Here is an 18,362-nt window from a genome sequence, read left to right on the forward strand (position 1 = left end):
TTTAGTTTGCATCTTTTTGTGTCTGCGCGTGTGTTTGGCATATTCATTTATTCATGACTTTTTCCTCCGTTCTTCTCTTCACTTATCCTCCACCCATCCTTGACTCCCTGTCCCCTCTCCATCTCCTGCTGTCCTCTGTCTGTCTGGGAGCAGCAGCTGTACGCAGCTCAGTTGGCAGCCATGCAGGTGTCTCCGGGGGCCAAGCATGGCTCTGTGCCTCAGCCCAACTTGGCAGCGGGCACACACTCGCCTACCAGTGGCCTGAGCGAGAAGAGGAGGAGCAGCCCACCACCCAAACTCAAGGTATGTCTGAATTTCAGTTCATTTCTACATTATGGCATGCATGCATGTATGTTTCTGTCTTTATATACAGGAATTGTGGTAAATGATCTGTCTGCAGTGTGATTGATTGCACTGTTATGTAACTCTAATTGTGATTGGGCTCCAAGTGCATGCTGGTGAGTGTGTTTCTCTTAAATATTAGCATCCTTGCATACCTAGCGTAATCATCAAATGCTTCACTGTCTAGGCCAATGCATCCATTTCCTGGCATCCGTGCATCTACCTGAGAGCAGGTGTGTGGGTCTCCTCTAATGGAGCAAATGAAGTGGAAACAGCATGAATATCAGGCGCTGCAGAACTAAAAGGCACCAGCTTGCCGGCTCTAGAATCCCGTTGAGCTGGTCAGCATAATAACCGAATGCCCCAGAGAAGCCTATTTCGTCCTGCCTACTGCACATTGGCGTGACCCATGGGGCACCCACTGCTAAATAAACATGTGTTCAGACTTTGTCATGACCTAGGTCAGATCCGTGTGGAGCCACAGTGGACACAGAGCAGTGTCTGTTTGGACAGAGAGAAGATGAGGCCTTGCTCTGAACCATATGTCTGTCAGAAGTTGATCCCCTCCTTCATAAAAATGTCTCGTGCTCGTTCTCGCTCATTCTCTCTGTCTGTGTGATGAGTTGCAGATGCAGATCTACATTTTGGGGGCATGCAGGCACCTGGCCCCTGACCTGAGTTAGTATAGCGGTTCTTGATTGGCTGTGACCCCCTGCCAATCATCCAGTAAGGGGCTTCTGGATAATGAATACAGATGCTCTTTAGATGTAGGGCCTCTCCTTGTTTTATTAGCATTTATATAGAGTGGCTGCAGAGAGTTGACAGTGAGAGACAGGGCCAGGGGAGGTGAAGTGCTACTGCGGCCAGTGATCAGAGAGATGATGCTTAGTGACTGTTCAAACATAGGAAATGCAGCTATTAAAGAAATGTTTTTCAGCGTTTTTATTTTGTCTTTGAACCTGTCCCTGAACTTTTCCCACTTAGATTCTTGAATCTTGTCCTAGCCTTCGGGGAACCACAGGGTAGCATGTATATTTCAGTGTCCCAGAGAGCTCTCGGACCTGTCGTTCCTTCTCTTTTCTGTTCTGTCTTTCTGTGTTTCTCTCTTACTTGCCCTCTGTTTTCGTCCCTGTCATTTTGGCCAGTGTGTAGTGTGGCTGACAGCTGTTTGGACTGAGGCACACACAGCATAAGTGCTTTACCCTTAGGGGGGTGGCCTACAGCTCAGGTGTATCCACACACACACACAGACTTTCCGTTACTACAGCAAAGTTAGAAACTATACACATGTATGGACAGGCACCATGTATTCATAAAACAACATAAAATAGAACCCAATTAACGATATTTGCAATACTAGTTTTAAAAATTATTACTTTTACCACAGTTATTTTAACCTGATAAAATGAGCAGTGCCATTTTCAAATATTTACACCAACCTGCCTTGTGCACTGAACAATCAATTTTATGTATGACCAGCTAAGTTAGTTTTTTACCACATTCATTGATTACAGGTGTTTACAGTCAATTATTTACTATACTTAATATATTTTAAAATGGGTTACATTTCATAATAAAATAGATTTAGTGGGCATTAAGTGGGCAGGTTAGATTTAAAGGGCAGTCTTTTGGGCAGGTATGAAAGCTTTCTGCAGTGTTTTGTATAATGGACTGCAGTTAAAGTGAGCTATACTGTAATATGTATGGCACTGGGCATGGGCCTGGTATGGGTGTACATTGTCCAATGGTAGCTTAGTGGGTAGAGCTATGGGTTATCAATCGGCAGCTTGTGAGGTGGAATCCCGGCTCTGCTATGCATCCACTGATGGGCCCTTGAGCAAGGCCCATAACCTTCTAATACTACAATGGCTGACCCTATACTGTACACATGTATATATGATAATTAAAGACATTGTATCTGCTCTAGAATACAGATTACTGTTATACATCTAATAAGACCACATATGAATATATATATACATTCATTTTGGTAAATAAATAAAGTAAAAAAAATAGTGTGTGTGTGTGTGTGTGTGTGTGTGTGTGTGTGTGTGTGTGTGTTTAGCTGTGACAGGCAAGTCCTGCAGGACAAATAACTAGACACACACACTTGTCTCAGTAATTGAAACGTCAGGCTGTGTGATAAGGAACTGGGCAAATGGTGTCACTTACATGTGTCAGCAGTCTGGCAAAGGAAGAAATACAGCATTCATGTGCTACTTACAGACAGGTGACAAATAAACGGAAAAACCTACATCAGTTGTTAGTAAGGTACTGGACCACCGCAAGCTGCTTGAATATGAAACAGAATTAGTGCCAAATTAAAATTCAATCACTGCAGTGGAAAAATGTGAAACGCAATACACACATCATTGCTTTTTCAAAGTAACATGCAGAATACGTGCTGAAATATAAAAGCCAAACCTCGATTACATTGTTTTACCTCACTTGACCTCTTTACTGAAAAACAATGCACAAGAATTTACATTTAAAACACAAATTTAATTTGTGTAAGAACTGTATACAATCGACTGTGGAATTAAATCAAGGCACAGCTTTAATTTGTTTTACCGTGCTGCACTAAAACATGCCAAAATGAAAAGTAAAACATCCATTACACTGATTTAACATCGCTTGACCTCAGAACTGAAAAACAATACATGTAGGTTTGTATTTAAAAGAATTAGTCACTAAGAGTTAGTGTCAAAATTGAATACAAATCAGCTTGAAATGCAATCAACTCGCAGCTGTACTACATTTCACTGTGTGGCACTTAGAATGTGCTAAAAGTAAATTCAGTACATTTATTGTATTGTAGTCCAAGCAGTGCTGTATTCATACCACAGTGAAAAGTAATCACTGTCCAACTGTAATCCTCTGCTGAATTTGGGGTGTGGTTGATGGTGCTGTATAGACACAATCAATCCTAATTAATCACAAATTACTTAAACACATGATGCAGGCAAAGTTCACCTGTAATGAGGTGCCCATTTTTTTTAGCTGTTTTATCATGCAGACTAGCTAGAGAGATGTCAAAGAAAGGCTGTCTGGCAGATTAATTGCGAGAGGCTTTTAATGACCTTAAAGTAACATAAAGCACATCATCTAATGTTGCTAACACTAGTAGCAACGTTCTAGCTACAAGTGATAAGTTTGGTTTTGTGGCTGTGTGGTTTCTCAGCCACGCCCCAAATTTAATAGAGGTTTGCAATTGGACAGTTATGACTTTTCATGTAGTACATCTGTCTTAAAGCATCTGCACTTGCAAACCAAGTCCACACATACAAATCAAATATTTGGATATTTTTGGTACGGAAAGTATTCAGACCCCTTTAAATTTTTCACTCTTTGTTTCATTGCAGCCAATTGGTAAGATCAAAAAAGTTCTTTTTTTGCTCATTAATGTACACTCTGCACCCCATCTTGACAGAAAAAAAACAGAAATGTAGATATTTTTGCTAATTTATTAAACAAGAAAAACTGAAATATCACATGGTCATAAGTATTCAGACCCTTTGCTGTGACACACATATTTAACTCACATGCTGTCCATTTCCTTCTGATCCTCCTTGAGATGGTTCTACTCCTTCATTGGAGTCCAGCTGTGTTTAATTAAACTGATTGGACTTGATTAGGAAAGGCACACACCTGTCTATATAAGACCACACAGCTCACAGTGCATGTCAGAGCACATGAGAATCATGAGGTCTAAGGAACTGCCCAAGGAGCTCAGAGACAGAATTGTGGCAAGGCACAGATCTGGCCAAGGTTACAAAAGAATTTCTGCAGCACTCAAGGTTCCTAAGAGCACAGTGGCCTCCATAATCCTTAAATGGAAGAAGTTTGGGACGACCACAACTCTTCCTCGACCTGGCCGTCCAGCCAAACTAAGCAATCGTGGGAGAAGAGCCTTGGTGAGAGAGGTAAAGAAGAACCCCAAGATCACTGTGGCTGAGCTCCAGAGATGCAGTAGGGAGATGGGAGAAAGTTCCACAAAGTCAACTATCACTGCAGCCCTCCACCAGTCGGGGCTTTATGGCAGAGTGTGCCGACGGAAGCCTCTCCTCAGTGCAAGACATATGAAAGCCCGCATACAGTTTGCAAAAAAACACATGAAGGACTCTCAGACTATGAGAAAGAAGATTCTATGGTCTGATGAGACGAAGATTTAACTTTTTGGTGTTAATTCTAAGCGGTATGTGTGGAGAAAACCAGGCACTGCTCATCACCTGCCAAATACAATCCCAACAGTAAAACATGGTGGTGGCAGCATCATGCTATGGGGGTGTTTTTCAGCTGCAGGGACAGGACGACTGGTTGCAATTGAAGGAAAGATGAATGCGGCCAAGTACAGAGATATCCTGGAGGAAAACCTCTTCCAGAGTGCTCTGGACCTCAGACTGGGCCGAAGGTTCACCTTCCAACAAGACAATGACCCTAAGCACACAGCTAAAATAACAAAGCAGTGGCTTCAGAACAACTCTGTGACCATTCTTGACTGGCCCAGCCAGAGCCCTGACCTAAACCCAATTGAGCATCTCTGGAGAGACTTGAAAATGGCTGTCCACCAACGTTCACCATCCAACCTGAGGGAACTGGAGAGGATCTGCAAGGAAGAATGGCAGAGGATCCCCAAATCCAGGTGTGAAAAACTTGTTGCATCATTCCCAAGAAGACTCATGGCTGTACTAGCTCAAAAGGGTGCCTCTACTCAATACTGAGCAAAGGGTCTGAATACTTATGACCATGTGATATTTCAGTTTTTCTTGTTTAATAAATTAGCAAAAATATCTACATTTCTGTTTTTTTTCTGTCAAGATGGGGTGCAGAGTGTACATTAATGAGCAAAAAAAGAACTTTTTTGATCTTACCAATTGGCTGCAATGAAACAAAGAGTGAACATTTTAAAGGGGTCTGAATACTTTCCGTACCCACTGTATATTTCTTGTCACTCAACTGTAGTGTTGCCTTTCTAACCATTTATGTGCTAGCATAGTGGCTGTGCCAATACAGCTTTTGCTTTGTAAAAGGAATGTAATAGCTAAAGACATTTTTGTCTAATTAACAAAGTGATTATGGCTTTAGCAAGCATTTTTAATTTAATCCACCATTTGATTCACATTCTCATCCTTAAGTGCCTGGGCCTCCTCTATAGCAAGATTGCCATGTCAAAGACTGTGAGTGGCACAAACCAAACCTGGTCTAGCCAAGCATACAGCTTAGCCAGTCTCACCCAATTCACCCCTTAGTAGATTAGTTATATTGGCTAACATCCCACTCAAGGATTTGCCTCATGAAAGAACAATCCCAATAGCAAAAAAAAGAAGGTGACATAAAGGCTTGAGGAATGATCTGGATTAAATACTAACTCTACCTTATTGGCTCAATGGCAAGCCCAACATAATAAAGGTCTGCTTAGTGTTATGCATTCCTGAAAAGCCAGTGTAGTTTTGGAAGGACACGATTATTGTGCTCACCCTTCATTCAGCTCATTAATAATAAGGGCAGTCTATTAGGAAGCATCACTGAAAAAGAGACTAGACAAAGGGCTAAATGTAGCACGTCAGCCACTTAAATACTGCGCTCGTGATCATGGTGGCATTATTATTCATATCTGCAAATTATTAATATATAATTTAGGGCTACCCTTGAGGGAGCTTAGTTTCCAGTATGGATCGAAGGCATCAAAAGGCATTGTCGTATCTACAGTGCCAGGTGTTGTAGCAGATGTTGCACACCCCGGGTTAATGTGCTTGCAGCTGAGATTAGACAGTTCTTTGCTGCCTTGAACCTGCCTTGTCAGTCTAACAATGATTGACAGTGTTGATTTGTATGAACATGTGTCCATACAGGCATTCTAGTAGGCGGTCTTCATGCTGCTCAGTTATTTGGAGTGAAAAAACACACAGGTCATTAGATATTTAAACATTAAGAAAGGTTAACTGGGCCTTTGCTTATTCTGGCAGCTGGACTGAGTCTTCATTTTAATTGTGTTGCCTTGATTGGGCGGAGTTGGGGATGCATCTGCTGTTCTGTGATCTAATTGGCCCTCTGTGTCAGGTTGGGGGGTTTTTGTGATGTGATTAGGGCAGCAGCGTGGAGGATATGTAGATGATGATTAATGTGATCATGCCCCCACCTGGGTCGTCATTTACACAGCCAAAAACTGGTACAGCTGCTCTATTTTTTTCAATTACCTGACCAACAATGAACTACAGAGTTAATTTCTCAGGTATACTGAATGTACACAATAGACAACTCTAAGCAACAGGCAGTGAGAACGAATGAAACTATTACACAGAAGTTCTCAGGTAGCAAAAGGTAGAATATTAGAGCTCTTGGAACATCAGGCTTTTCATATTTGACAAGTTGTTGGGTGTCGCATAGTGTGCAGTTGGCTTTATGGCATGCAACGTCATAAATGGAGCTTGAGGTTCCTCTCTAGAGGAACAACATTGGTGAATGTGTACCGTGGTGTACCCCTGCATGTGTTCTTGCATGACCGTGCCCTTATTGAACTTACTGAGGAAGTACCAAGACGTTGCATGAAAACTTTGTCAGCGTTCAGACCCGATGAGCTTGCCCTCCAGACTTTCTTTCCTGCTCCACGGCCGCAGGTGACCATACTGCTCCATTTCCTTTGGCCTGTGGTTGGTTGCTTTGCTTCCGGTCAGCCGTTGTGATTGGCACCCTAGCCGCCGCGGAGGGGAAAAAAGATCACGCCGGGCCAAATGTGTTGCTGTTTTGCCTTTGCAGGACGAGGGCGCTCAGCCCCTGAATCTGTCAGCCAAGCCTAAGACATCCGAGAGCAAGTCACCCACCTCCCCCGCTTCCCCACAGGTCCCTGCCATGAAGCTGGGCCATGGAACCATGAAGCACAGCGTCCACTCTAACATCGGAGGACCTCCGCCCCGAATCAGCTCAATAGGTACTGATAACTTCATATTTTTCATGTTTACATCATCTGTTTTCTGTTGTATAAACCTATTATACACCTCCACATGCCTCTCATTGCAGCATAAGCCATTTCATTCAATTTATCGGGAGTCAAGCACGGTTGTGTTCCTTTAGCATGTTAATTGATGTTACATTTTTAGGTCTGCTGGGTTTAATATTCCCCGGAGGGCATATTGTCAAGCGTTTATTAGAGTTTCAATGTGAAAAGGGGGGAGGGGCGCTTGTTAGGTAGCTGTATGAAGCAGGAGAGAAAAGAAAGAGCAGAATTTTTTTCACATTTATTTTGAGAATCTGAATAGAGACACACAAGGAGCTTGTGACATCCTGTTCTGGCAATGAGATTAGACAGGGCTCTTATACAACTCTGTTACCACACACATCACAAACAACCTGCATTAATGCCACAATAACACAATATCCTCCCTGCTCTCCTCACCCCCACTGCTTTTTACCATTTTAGAGTTCTTCCTTTGTAAACGCTGTGTTTTCCAACAAATCCCAGGATTTAATAGCAGATTAATGTTCCAGATGTTTCTTTTCCTAAAAAAGTTGATTATATTCTGTTTTTTTTTTTTCCTCAGAATCCATAAAACATGTTAATTCAAGCTGGTGCTTTAGCTCACAATTAGAGCGACCTTCTGCTCCATGATCTTTACATCTGTTGCACATTTTTGGAAGGCCAGAAAGAAAATTTAAAAGCTCACACCCATTAGAGACATAAGATGATTTAACTACATTTTTCTGAGTTGAACTGATTTTTCAGCCAGTGCAGTGGTTTTCTTTTTTTCTGTCTTTTTGGCTTGGCAGTTAAGGCACCGAACAGCCCAAGCTGCCACTCCTGGGCCCTTAAACAATTCCACTAACTCCCGGATGTTTGGTTTGTATGCTGTACCAATTGTACGATGCTTTGGATAAAAGTCATCCTTTCTTGTCCTCTCCATAACTTTTTTCATCCTGGTATTATTGGCTGTTATATTTCTGCAATAACGGTGTCAGAGAAAGAACACTTTAAAGAAGCTTTTTAATGGCTGCGTCCTAGTACCCGTCATGCCCCCTTTTTCACGTTTATGAGGACACCATCTCACTCTCTTACTCATCGTATAGTGGGTACAGCGAGTTCAGAGACTATGCACTTACTATAGCCTATAGACTTTGGGTTGGCATTTGGTCGTGCAGCGGTATATCATGCTAGCCCACTATTGCTAAGATCCAGGGTTCGATTCTCACTGGTGCTATTGGCCTGTCAGGCAGCAGCACAGACATGACTGGCTATGTCTGAGGGGGCGGATGGTCAAACAGCCTAGTTATTGGGAGGTGCACTTATCAGTGTCAGTCACAACCCTGGATAAAATATAGAGGGTTGCATCAGGAAGGGCATCTGGTGTGAGACTATTCCAAAGTAGATATGTGGACCATAAAGATCGCTCTGGCAACTTCTAATATTAGAGTAACCGAAAGAAAAAAATTTCAGGTTTCTACCCCTTCCATTTCTGGCCTGCTCCATACAATTCCCTATGTGACCAGTACATTTCCATTTAGAATGATGGCTTTTGGCAAATGCTTTTATTCAAAGCAACTAACAGTTTATTCTAATTTCCAGTTCCATACTTCAACCACTGAGTTATCACTGGCCCAGGTCACTTAAGCAGCTTTTCTGCTTCTGATTTTAAAACGAGTGTTATCCTGCTTTTATTTCAAATTAAAGTGCCTAATCCAGCCAGCACAGCATAAAGAATAGATTAGAGCTATAATCTGTTGCAGCCCTTTATTAGATCTAATGAGACGAGATGTGAAGTCAGATACACTTTCCCCAAGCACCAGTTTGTTGCAGATAATACAAATACTATCTGTGGAAAAAGCATAGAGACTCCATCTTTGATCTACATCAAGCCAGATGTTCTGGGATGGGCAAATTAGCAATTGTTGATTTTATTAAGAAGTCTTCTCCATTTTTTTCTCGCTCTCTTAAAGAACTGTGATTAGCTTTTAAACAAAATAAATAAAGTAAGAGCGAGGCTGTGCTTGTATTTTCAGAAAGAAAACCTCTAATCTATTTTCCATGAGAATTGACAAACCAAATGGAAGGAAAGAACTTTTAATGGAATCTCCAAATGTAAGGCAGCAGATTTGTGATGACGTAGAACAATGTTTACATTTACATTTCACATTTATTAACTTGGCAGACACTTTTATTCAAAGCGACTTACAATGCTGCACGGGGCCTGTTTAAACAGCTTCAGTTCCTTAAAATGTGTCAGCTACATAGATCTGAAGAAATTTACAGACGCACATAAGTAGCTGGTAACCCTCTTACTGGTGATCATATTATTCACGGTACAGCAATTCAGCTGCTGAAGTCCAGCCCGTTTTAAAAGAGGACTGTTGCAATGGCACCGCTTAGAGAGCTAGCAGTCAAGTGGTCAGTGTGTGTGCGCTAATGCATTCTGCCTGCTGCAACAGTATGCTAATGTCCTCAGTCCAGAGGCTCAACTGTGCGTTAGTGCTGGGTGGCCTCACCTGGTGTCCCTCTATTAAGTTAGAAAATGCACAACACACATCTGTACACGCACCACATGCCAGGACAGCTGGATAAAATATGAGCTCTTAGTAAAGATGTTTTTCATGCATTTACAGATTGGATAAAGATGTGACATGTCTTTTGTTGTCTGTTTTAAAGAATAATAATAATATGGATAATCATATTGCCTCACCCTATAATACACATAAAGCAAATCATTCAATCTTATTAATTATTTCTGTTTGGGCTCAGGTGTGGCGGTTAACTGTGGTAGCTCAGGGGGCAGTGATAGCTCAGTGGTTAAGGTACTGGACTAGTAATCAAAAGGTTGCCAGTTCAAGCCTCACCACCACCAAGTTGCCACTGTTGGGCCCCTGAGCAAGGCCCTTAACCCTCAATTGCTCAAAATTGTGTTCAGTCATAATTGTAAGTCGCTTTGGATAAAAGCGTCTGCTAATTGCCAAAAATGTAAATGTAACTGTAGCTCACTGCAGCTGGGATCTAGGGTTTGAATTCCCAGCAGGCTAGTCGGTAGTCTACATACAGACAAGATTGGCTATGCCTGCTGGCGGCCTAGGTCACACAATGGAGTGGGGTCCTTACCAGCCAGTCATTCTGGAGAAACCGGACCCACTGCAGCTTTGACCAGGATTAAAGGTTCAATAAAATATTAGATTATATTAAAGGATTTATCATAGCAATGCCCCAGTATGTGTGTGCAGGCTTTAATAGGAAAAGCTATGCAAGCAGTCAGTATCACACACATCATTTTACTCGTTCTCACCCGTATTTGCTTTTTGTTCCTGCAGACCTGTTATCATCCATCACTTCAGGAGGCTACCTGAATGATCACGATGCTGTAAGCAAAGCCTTCCAGGAGGCACGGCAAATGAAGGAGCAGCTAAAGAGGGAGCAGCAGGTCCTGGACGCCAAAGTGGCAGCAGTCAACAGCCTCGGCCTCAACAACGGGCGCTCGGAGAAGGTTGGTGTCTTTCTCAGACATAAATATGCGTCTAAATTGACTGATTATTTGAAACTAAACCCTCTGTACCCAGAGATGTGCAGTGTTGTTTTTGCGCCAAACATACCTTTTGGAATTATTGTCAAAAGTTCATCCTTGGTCTCATCAGACCATAACACATTTTACTACATGCTTTAGACAGACCTGATGTAGGTTTTTGCTGGGCTTGGATGTTTTTCTTGCCACTTTACCCCACAGCCCAGACATATGAAGAATACAGTAGATTGTTGTCACATTTAGTACACAACCAGAACTTGTCTTCTTGTCTTTTCATCAATTTTGGCGGGATGTCCTATTCTTGTCTTATTTTATTCACTTGTTGATGACCATCTTCTCTGTTTTCCATAGTGTGTATATAATGCCTTGGATTCTGACTGATACCTTTTAACAACAAGATCCTTTGTAAGCTTTTTTGCGGTCCATGGTTTTTGTTGTAACTAAGTAATTGTTAGGGAAATCTTACTAGAAGAGCTGAGCTTTATATAGAGTTAATCAGAGTCACTTAAATTGATGGCAGATATTAATTGGTTAATTCTGAACATAGCTACACCCCTAATTATAAGGTGTGTACACTTACTCAACCACATTATTTTAGTTCTTTCCTCACTAAAGGAGAAGAAAAATCTGAAATTATTGATCTTGATCTGATTTTTACACCAAACCCTGACAGTTTAACAGGGGTGTGTAGACTTTATATCCACTGTATGTACATTAGATCCATGTGTTTACCTTCCACATTCATTAACTGTATTATAGGCTTCAGATTTGAACTCATTAAGGTCAAAGCTGTGGTCTACAGTAACTCCTCTCTAGCTATTTGCACACTGCTGAGGTAGAGACTAGTATGTATACCTTAAAAAGAAAGTGAATTATTGTGCATGGTGAATCTGTACATACAGATTATGTGCGTATATGTCTAATTAAACTTCAATTTGCTGAAAGCAACAACAAGTGATTCAAACCATTTTCTATCCACCACATTCCTATAGTTTCTCTCTGTTTCTCTTTCTGTATCTGTGTCTCTATCCTCTTCTCTCTCCCTTGCTATCTGGGGAGAAATTATCTCTCCACTGAGCATTCATTTAAACCCCACTCACTAGCACAGAATGAATAATTAAATCTGTATGGCTGCAGAACGGTGTAATGCGTTTCATTACAGCACCGCAGCTCGTCTGGGTCACTCTCTAATGGCGAGCACCCTCTCTGGTTGTGTGTTTTAAAGATGGCACGTGTTCAGGATGGAGTCTAATCGACTAATTAAGCCCCAGATGCAGCTTTTGGAGAGAGGCAGAGGTGTCACATGGAAATGCATGCCCCCGCTACATTAGGCATGTAGATGCAGAGTTAATCTGCCTTTTATTGGGTGTAATAAATACCCACGGGGCCATGTGGTCCCACTCGCTCTCGTCTCTAGAGTGCTGTTTCTCTCTTTAATGCATTGACCTTGGGGCCACGAGAGAGAGAAAAAGAGACAGAGTGAGAGTGTGAGCTGTGTGTATAGTAATGCAGACCACTTTATGCTACATTTTGACAGGTTGGTGGAAAAGCTCTTGTAAACACAAACAGCTGCTTCCTAAAGGTTCCTAAGATAAAACTTTCAAATGACTTCCCTCTCATTAGTTAAAAAACTAGCTAATGTAGTCTAACCTGCTAGCGCACCACCGTGAGGGTCTGGATTTGAGTGCTTAACAGACACAGTTGGCTATGCATTAAGGGAGGAAAGCTCAGATGAAGACTTACCCACTTGCCGCCACAACAACATCTCCAACTGGAGGCCCAGGCACAAGTGGTGAAGAACTACTGGTGACCAAAATGTGATCATCTATACATGTTAGGGCTCTCTGTAAGAACCCAGCTCACACTTGTATGAAGTGACATGTGCTGGTCTGCAGTCTTTCCAGCCAGTGAGGGAGTTATGCAATCTGTATGGTTCGCCAAAGTGCACAGGAGGATTGGATACATCCAAATTGGGACAATGCAGAGGGTTGAAATTCAAGATTGTTTGGTTAACTGTTTAATAGGCATGCTGACAACTTTTTGTTTATGTGTGTGTACAGGAGAAGGCAGCCTTTGAGAGTCTGAGTCAGCAGATGAAGCAGTCAGAAGAGACCAAATTCACTCAGGCCATGATGGACTTTGGCATGAGCGGCGACTCTGATGGTAAAATAATAAAATAAATAAATAAAACTGTCATATTTTACTGGTTAAGTCCCATTCTTTAATAATGTTGGAACAGATGGCAGAAGTGGAAAACTGGAAAATCTGATCCTATACAACTAGACCAGTAATAAAAAAGACCAATCATCAGTTCTGATCATGTAATCCCTACAGTCTAAAATAAAGTTCTACAAAAAATGGGTATATTTTAAAGAATATGACCCATGATTTAGCAGAATAATGTGTTATTTTTTATGATTGTATTTTTTATAAAAAAAATTTAATTGCAATGAAATAAAATGTCTTTGTAATCCATGTACATAAATTATATTCAGCACATAAGGCATGGTTAGTTTCATGTCTCTGCCACTGTTACACTGCTTTACGAAAGTGTTTATGTTCTGTTTATGTGTGTGAGAATCTGTCACACTAAACCTTGCTGTTCCTCCACAGGCAGCCCCAGTGTGTCGGATTCAAGGATTTTCCGCGAGGCTCGAGGTCGTGGCAGCGGCGAACCGCACATCAAGAGGCCCATGAACGCCTTCATGGTTTGGGCAAAAGACGAAAGGAGAAAGATTCTGCAAGCTTTTCCTGACATGCATAACTCCAACATCAGCAAAATCCTCGGTAAGACTTATTACTTATCACTGTAAGCTTGGGGGGTAGGGGGTGCAGGATTAGGAGAAGAAGGACCGGGAGGGGGATGAAAGCTTGAGTGTTGTCACTGGGCCTTTTGTTGTGTCTGAATGTGTGTTTAGGAGGTTTGCTAAATAGATACCTGTGCTGTCAGCCGATCAGGCATCTACACGGACATAATGAGACAGTGTCCGAGAGGGGAATGGCTGAAAACTATAAATATATATATATATAAACCATCTGCATATTTTAGGAGGTGGAAGGAAACCAAAGAAGCAGTCAGACAGGCGGGGGAAGGGAGAATGTGCCAAAACTCTCACAAACTGGAGTAACTGTAGGCAAACTTACACTACCTGTTCTGCCAACATGTTCCTCTATATGCACTATATAGCCAAAAGTATGTGGAAACCCTGCCTAATTATTGACTGATATTGATATAGAATCTGTTTCCAACTCCACATTAATGGATTCAATCTTTAAAGCTTTTTTATTGGATTACATTTAAGTTTTATTTTTTTTGCCAAAAGAATAAATGATCAAAATAATGGTTTACATATCTCAGATATATGTTGAACTTATATAAAGTTTATAGTCTAAAAAACACATGTGCATGCACTGATATGAGGGGAAGAAATGTCCTGTAATCCCATCATTAAATCAATACTATAATTGTTTAAAACAAAACAAAAAATGGTGCACATTTCATAAGTTACATCCATATTTTTGTAATTTTATTTCAGACTGGCTGTCATTCTTTAGTCTCGCTGTATGTGTGAATAACCAGATAGAGTGTGTGTGTGTGTGTGTGAATTCAGCCTGACAATTTATTCACTTATACTGGTTAAGTCTGTCCAAATATGAAGGAATATGTGGAATAAGTTAAGCTATAGACATGCCTTTATCTCATCAGGGAAAACACTATAGTGCACACACACACACACACACACACACACACGTCCCGTTCCTTGCGCAGAATTGTGTAACCACTGCCTAATGAATCGCTCTGGAGAGCCGACTCCAACAATGATGATATAATTCATTATGCATTACACAAGCACTCCAGTCTGTCTGACATTTTCTCCAGACCTCTGGGATTGTGTTTGACATTTTAAAGAGCTCCTAAGCATTTTATAACGCAGGGAAATCTGGTTTTAATAAGGCTCCCGCTCTCTCAATTGTTAACAGAAGGAGTTTCTCCTTTTGCAGTGGTGGGTGCGTGTCAGGCTCAGCGCTGACAGCTTTTTCCCATTAAACACACAGTAGGAGAGTGTAAATTCACCCCAGACTAGCGCACACAACCGCATGCAGATACGTTTACACTCATATATACATGCATGAACGTGTACTGCCCTCTGTGGGATAGGCAAGTGTGTGTGTGTTAACTCTGTTAATGAGGAATATGGAGCATAGGCCACAGGTACTCCTATTGAGCTTTGGTAATTAGATGGAGTATGTGAATGGTCCACTTAACCTGCTGTCACCTGGAATAATGACGCACATCAGAAAGTGAGTGTGTCTGTATCTGTGCAGGCACTTGGGTGTAAAAAGGGCAGAGACCATGCTCTCTGCTTCTCAGTGTGACATCACTTCCACTTAAAGGTGCTCATTAGACCAAACAAAAGTCCACTTAATATTGAGAGAGATGGACCTGGTCATTCAGGCTAAACGTAGGACAGTTATTAATCCACACAGTGTGTTAATGTGTCTGTCTGTAAAGAGGAGGCTTAATGTGCCCAAAAGGTGTTAATGTGTGTTCACGTCTTTGGTCTTATTTAGCACGTTTAGTAATGAGCAGTGCATGGAGATGTGTGTGTGTGTGTATGTTATGTTTAACATGGCTGCTGGTGTTTAGGCTCACGATGGAAGTCCATGACCAACCTAGAGAAGCAGCCATACTACGAAGAACAGGCACGCCTCAGCAAGCAGCACCTGGAGAAATACCCCGACTACAAGTACAAGCCGCGGCCCAAACGCACATGCCTGGTGGACGGCAAGAAGCTGCGCATCGGTGAATACAAAGCCATCATGCGCAACCGCAGACAGGAAATGCGGCAGTACTTCACCGTGGGGTGAGATCCTCTTGTACTTTTCAGTACCCGTTTAGTCTAATAGAAATGCAGCTCATTTCAAATGCATGTCAGCATGGCAGATATTACTTATAGGGACAAAGCTTTGTGCATACCTCTCCTAATTACTGAGTTCAAGTGTTTTAGCCACGCCGTCTATTAACAGGTGTATGAAATTAATTATATAGCATAAATGATATGCCGAATCATGTATCTTATAGTAATCATGTCAGCCAGTAGGTTGATTTTCCTTGAAATCAGTGGTATTAAAAAAACTAGTAGCAGCTTTCTGCTTTCATCCAAAGGTGTAGAATAAAACACTAATATTTCCCTTGTACACTTCATTTGTTTGACTTTACATGTAAAAGTAGTAGAAAACAAACCAGCATTTTTATTTTTTGTGTATTTGGTCGTGTAACGCACATAAGTGCAATTTCTGATGGTGCATTCCAACAACGCCTTCATAAGTGTAGCATGAAAGATGAATAAAATGAGTTTTAAAGAAATTTTAAGACAATCTTATTGTTAATGAAAGTGTTGAAGCACATGCTCAGACGACTTTATAAAGGTAGATTTGATCTACTCTACAGGTTCCAGGCCTAAATACATAGAAGGGTTGCATCATGGAGAGCATCGGGTGTAAAAACTGTGCCAAATAGATGTATGGATGTACATATGGATAATCAACATGTACTTTAACAAATTTTAAATGTAATGTGCGTGTGTGTTTGCATGTTACAGGCAGCAGTCCCAGTTGTCACTTTCATCAGCAGGCGTGGTCTATCCAAGCGCCCTCTCCATGGCAGGCATGCCATCACCCCAGATGCCCTCTGAGCACTCGAGCATGTCCAGCAGCCCCGAACCAGCACCGCCCACTGGCCCACCCTCATACCTCAGCATCAGCAAAGGGGATGAGCCTCGCATCAAGGAGGAGGACCTCCGGCTGGACAGGAGCAATGGCGACGCCTACGAGGACTTTGACTATGAGGACGAGGACGGAGACTTCGGCAGTGACAGTGAAAATCATGCCACCCAGTAAAACCAATCATCCGGTCTGCTGATCCCTCACTGTAAAACCTCATCCCTTCTCTACCCTTCACCCAAACAGGACTTGAAAAGAGCCAAGCCCCTCCCACAGGAGCCCTGATACCAGCAGCAGTAAAGCACAGGCCCTGTCTGTCAAAGCGACTGTTACACTAAACAAGGGTCTTGGAAAGGAAGTGAGATGCCAATCTGCCATGACTTTTGCTGAGAACTTGTCGCAATTTTTATGATGTTGTGAGTAAGCTACAGGAAGGAAGAGAAGCTCATTATAAAGCAGGACCTGTTTGTCGGCCTGTCAGAGACACTTTATAATGGTGGACCTGCTTGTCTATAGAGACACTTTTAAGACTGCATTTTTCTGGGTTCTATAATATTCTCACTCAGGTACACGGTGCCAACAAGTGGCTTGTGAATGTGATTCGTTGTTTTTTTTGTGCTACGGTTTTAATAGAGAAAAAAAGCATTTATTTTCCTGGTTTTGATGTAAAGCACCTGACTTCACCGAATTCTTTTTTTTTTTAAAGAAATTCATGCTTCTTCTGGTGAACCCCCTGCAGAGTCCTTTCCTTTTCCACACTATATCACATACATTCATGCTCAGAATGGATGAAGGGCCAAGGAAAGGGTAGAGGGCTGAACAGCACTAAAGCAGGCAATCCCCAATAGAATCCTACACTTTTTCTGCACTTTCTCTTCTCCTCCTCTTATGCAGCATGTCTTACCTCTCAAAGTCAGAGCAGTTCAAGTTCATTTACATTTGTGCATTTGGATTGATTTTTATTTTGTCAAGTAGGAGGAGGTAAACAGAAGCAACATATTCTGATGAGAGCACAATTCGAGAGCCAGAATATCACGTCCAACTCTCCCTCTGTCTCAGTCCCAAACAGACTGTTTTCACCATCATTGAAAATGTAGCGCCTGTCCTCTTTTCCCAGAAAATAAGGAGAGAAAATGAGAGACAAAGGCTCCCCTGACAAGGGCCTGGCACTGAATGGCCAGCCAAATAGAGAGAAAATAAAGGGGGTCTGTGGTTGCCCAGTCTGTTCTTCCCTAGGCGTTTAGAGCTCTACTTACCAAGAAAAACCTTCAAAGCACTGGGCAACACTCTGTCTGTCTGTCCATTTTGAGTATCTAAATTTTTATACACTCTTAAAACAGATGTGTTAAAAACAGCAGCTTATATGTTCCAATTCCAGTGATTTTTTTTAGCTACACAATGTCATGAAGTGTTCTTTTGCCCTAAAAGCACTAATAAGTTTAATAATAATAACACTTAAAATTCTGATTCATTGTCTATTATGTTTTTACCTGTAAACTTATCAGAAAAAAATCATTTAAATAGGTTTAACAGAATGTAAAAGTAAAATACAACTTAAAAATATTAGTCTTGTAAATCCCATAAACTAAAGATCCATCATCTACAGCATTTTATAATCATTTCATTTCAAGTCATATTGTTATGTGGTTATCATAACAGGTTATCATAAAATAGTAGCAACATTTTCTACTGAATATTTCCAAATTCAACAATGGTTTTGGGTCACAGTGAGCTCTTAAAAAGATTATTGTATTGTTAGCTTAACTACATCACCATAGTCAAAAATTCCCAGCAGTGTAGCAC

The 18,362-nt window shown here is 41.5% G+C and overlaps 1 protein-coding gene across 4 annotated transcripts in view; it reads left to right on the top strand.

Annotated features, from left to right (window-relative positions):
- sox5 (SRY-box transcription factor 5) overlaps positions 1-17,992 on the top strand; it is a 92,589-nt gene extending 74,597 nt beyond the window's left edge. For 3 of the 4 annotated variants that reach the window (XM_062995614.1, XM_062995623.1, XM_062995633.1), the window contains exons 9-15: positions 154-303; positions 7,099-7,270; positions 10,627-10,799; positions 12,896-12,998; positions 13,449-13,622; positions 15,484-15,700; positions 16,439-17,992. In XM_062995614.1, the coding sequence (XP_062851684.1) occupies positions 154-303; positions 7,099-7,270; positions 10,627-10,799; positions 12,896-12,998; positions 13,449-13,622; positions 15,484-15,700; positions 16,439-16,736 (1,287 nt within the window). In that variant the 3' untranslated portion in view covers positions 16,737-17,992. The remainder of the gene's footprint in view (positions 1-153; positions 304-7,098; positions 7,271-10,626; positions 10,800-12,895; positions 12,999-13,448; positions 13,623-15,483; positions 15,701-16,438) is intronic. The other variant, XM_062995641.1, reaches the window with a different exon arrangement.
- The last annotated feature ends 370 nt before the right edge of the window (positions 17,993-18,362 follow it).

The sequence above is a fragment of the Trichomycterus rosablanca genome, chromosome 1 (genome assembly GCF_030014385.1).
Source record: "Trichomycterus rosablanca isolate fTriRos1 chromosome 1, fTriRos1.hap1, whole genome shotgun sequence".
Lineage (NCBI taxonomy): Eukaryota > Metazoa > Chordata > Actinopteri > Siluriformes > Trichomycteridae > Trichomycterus > Trichomycterus rosablanca.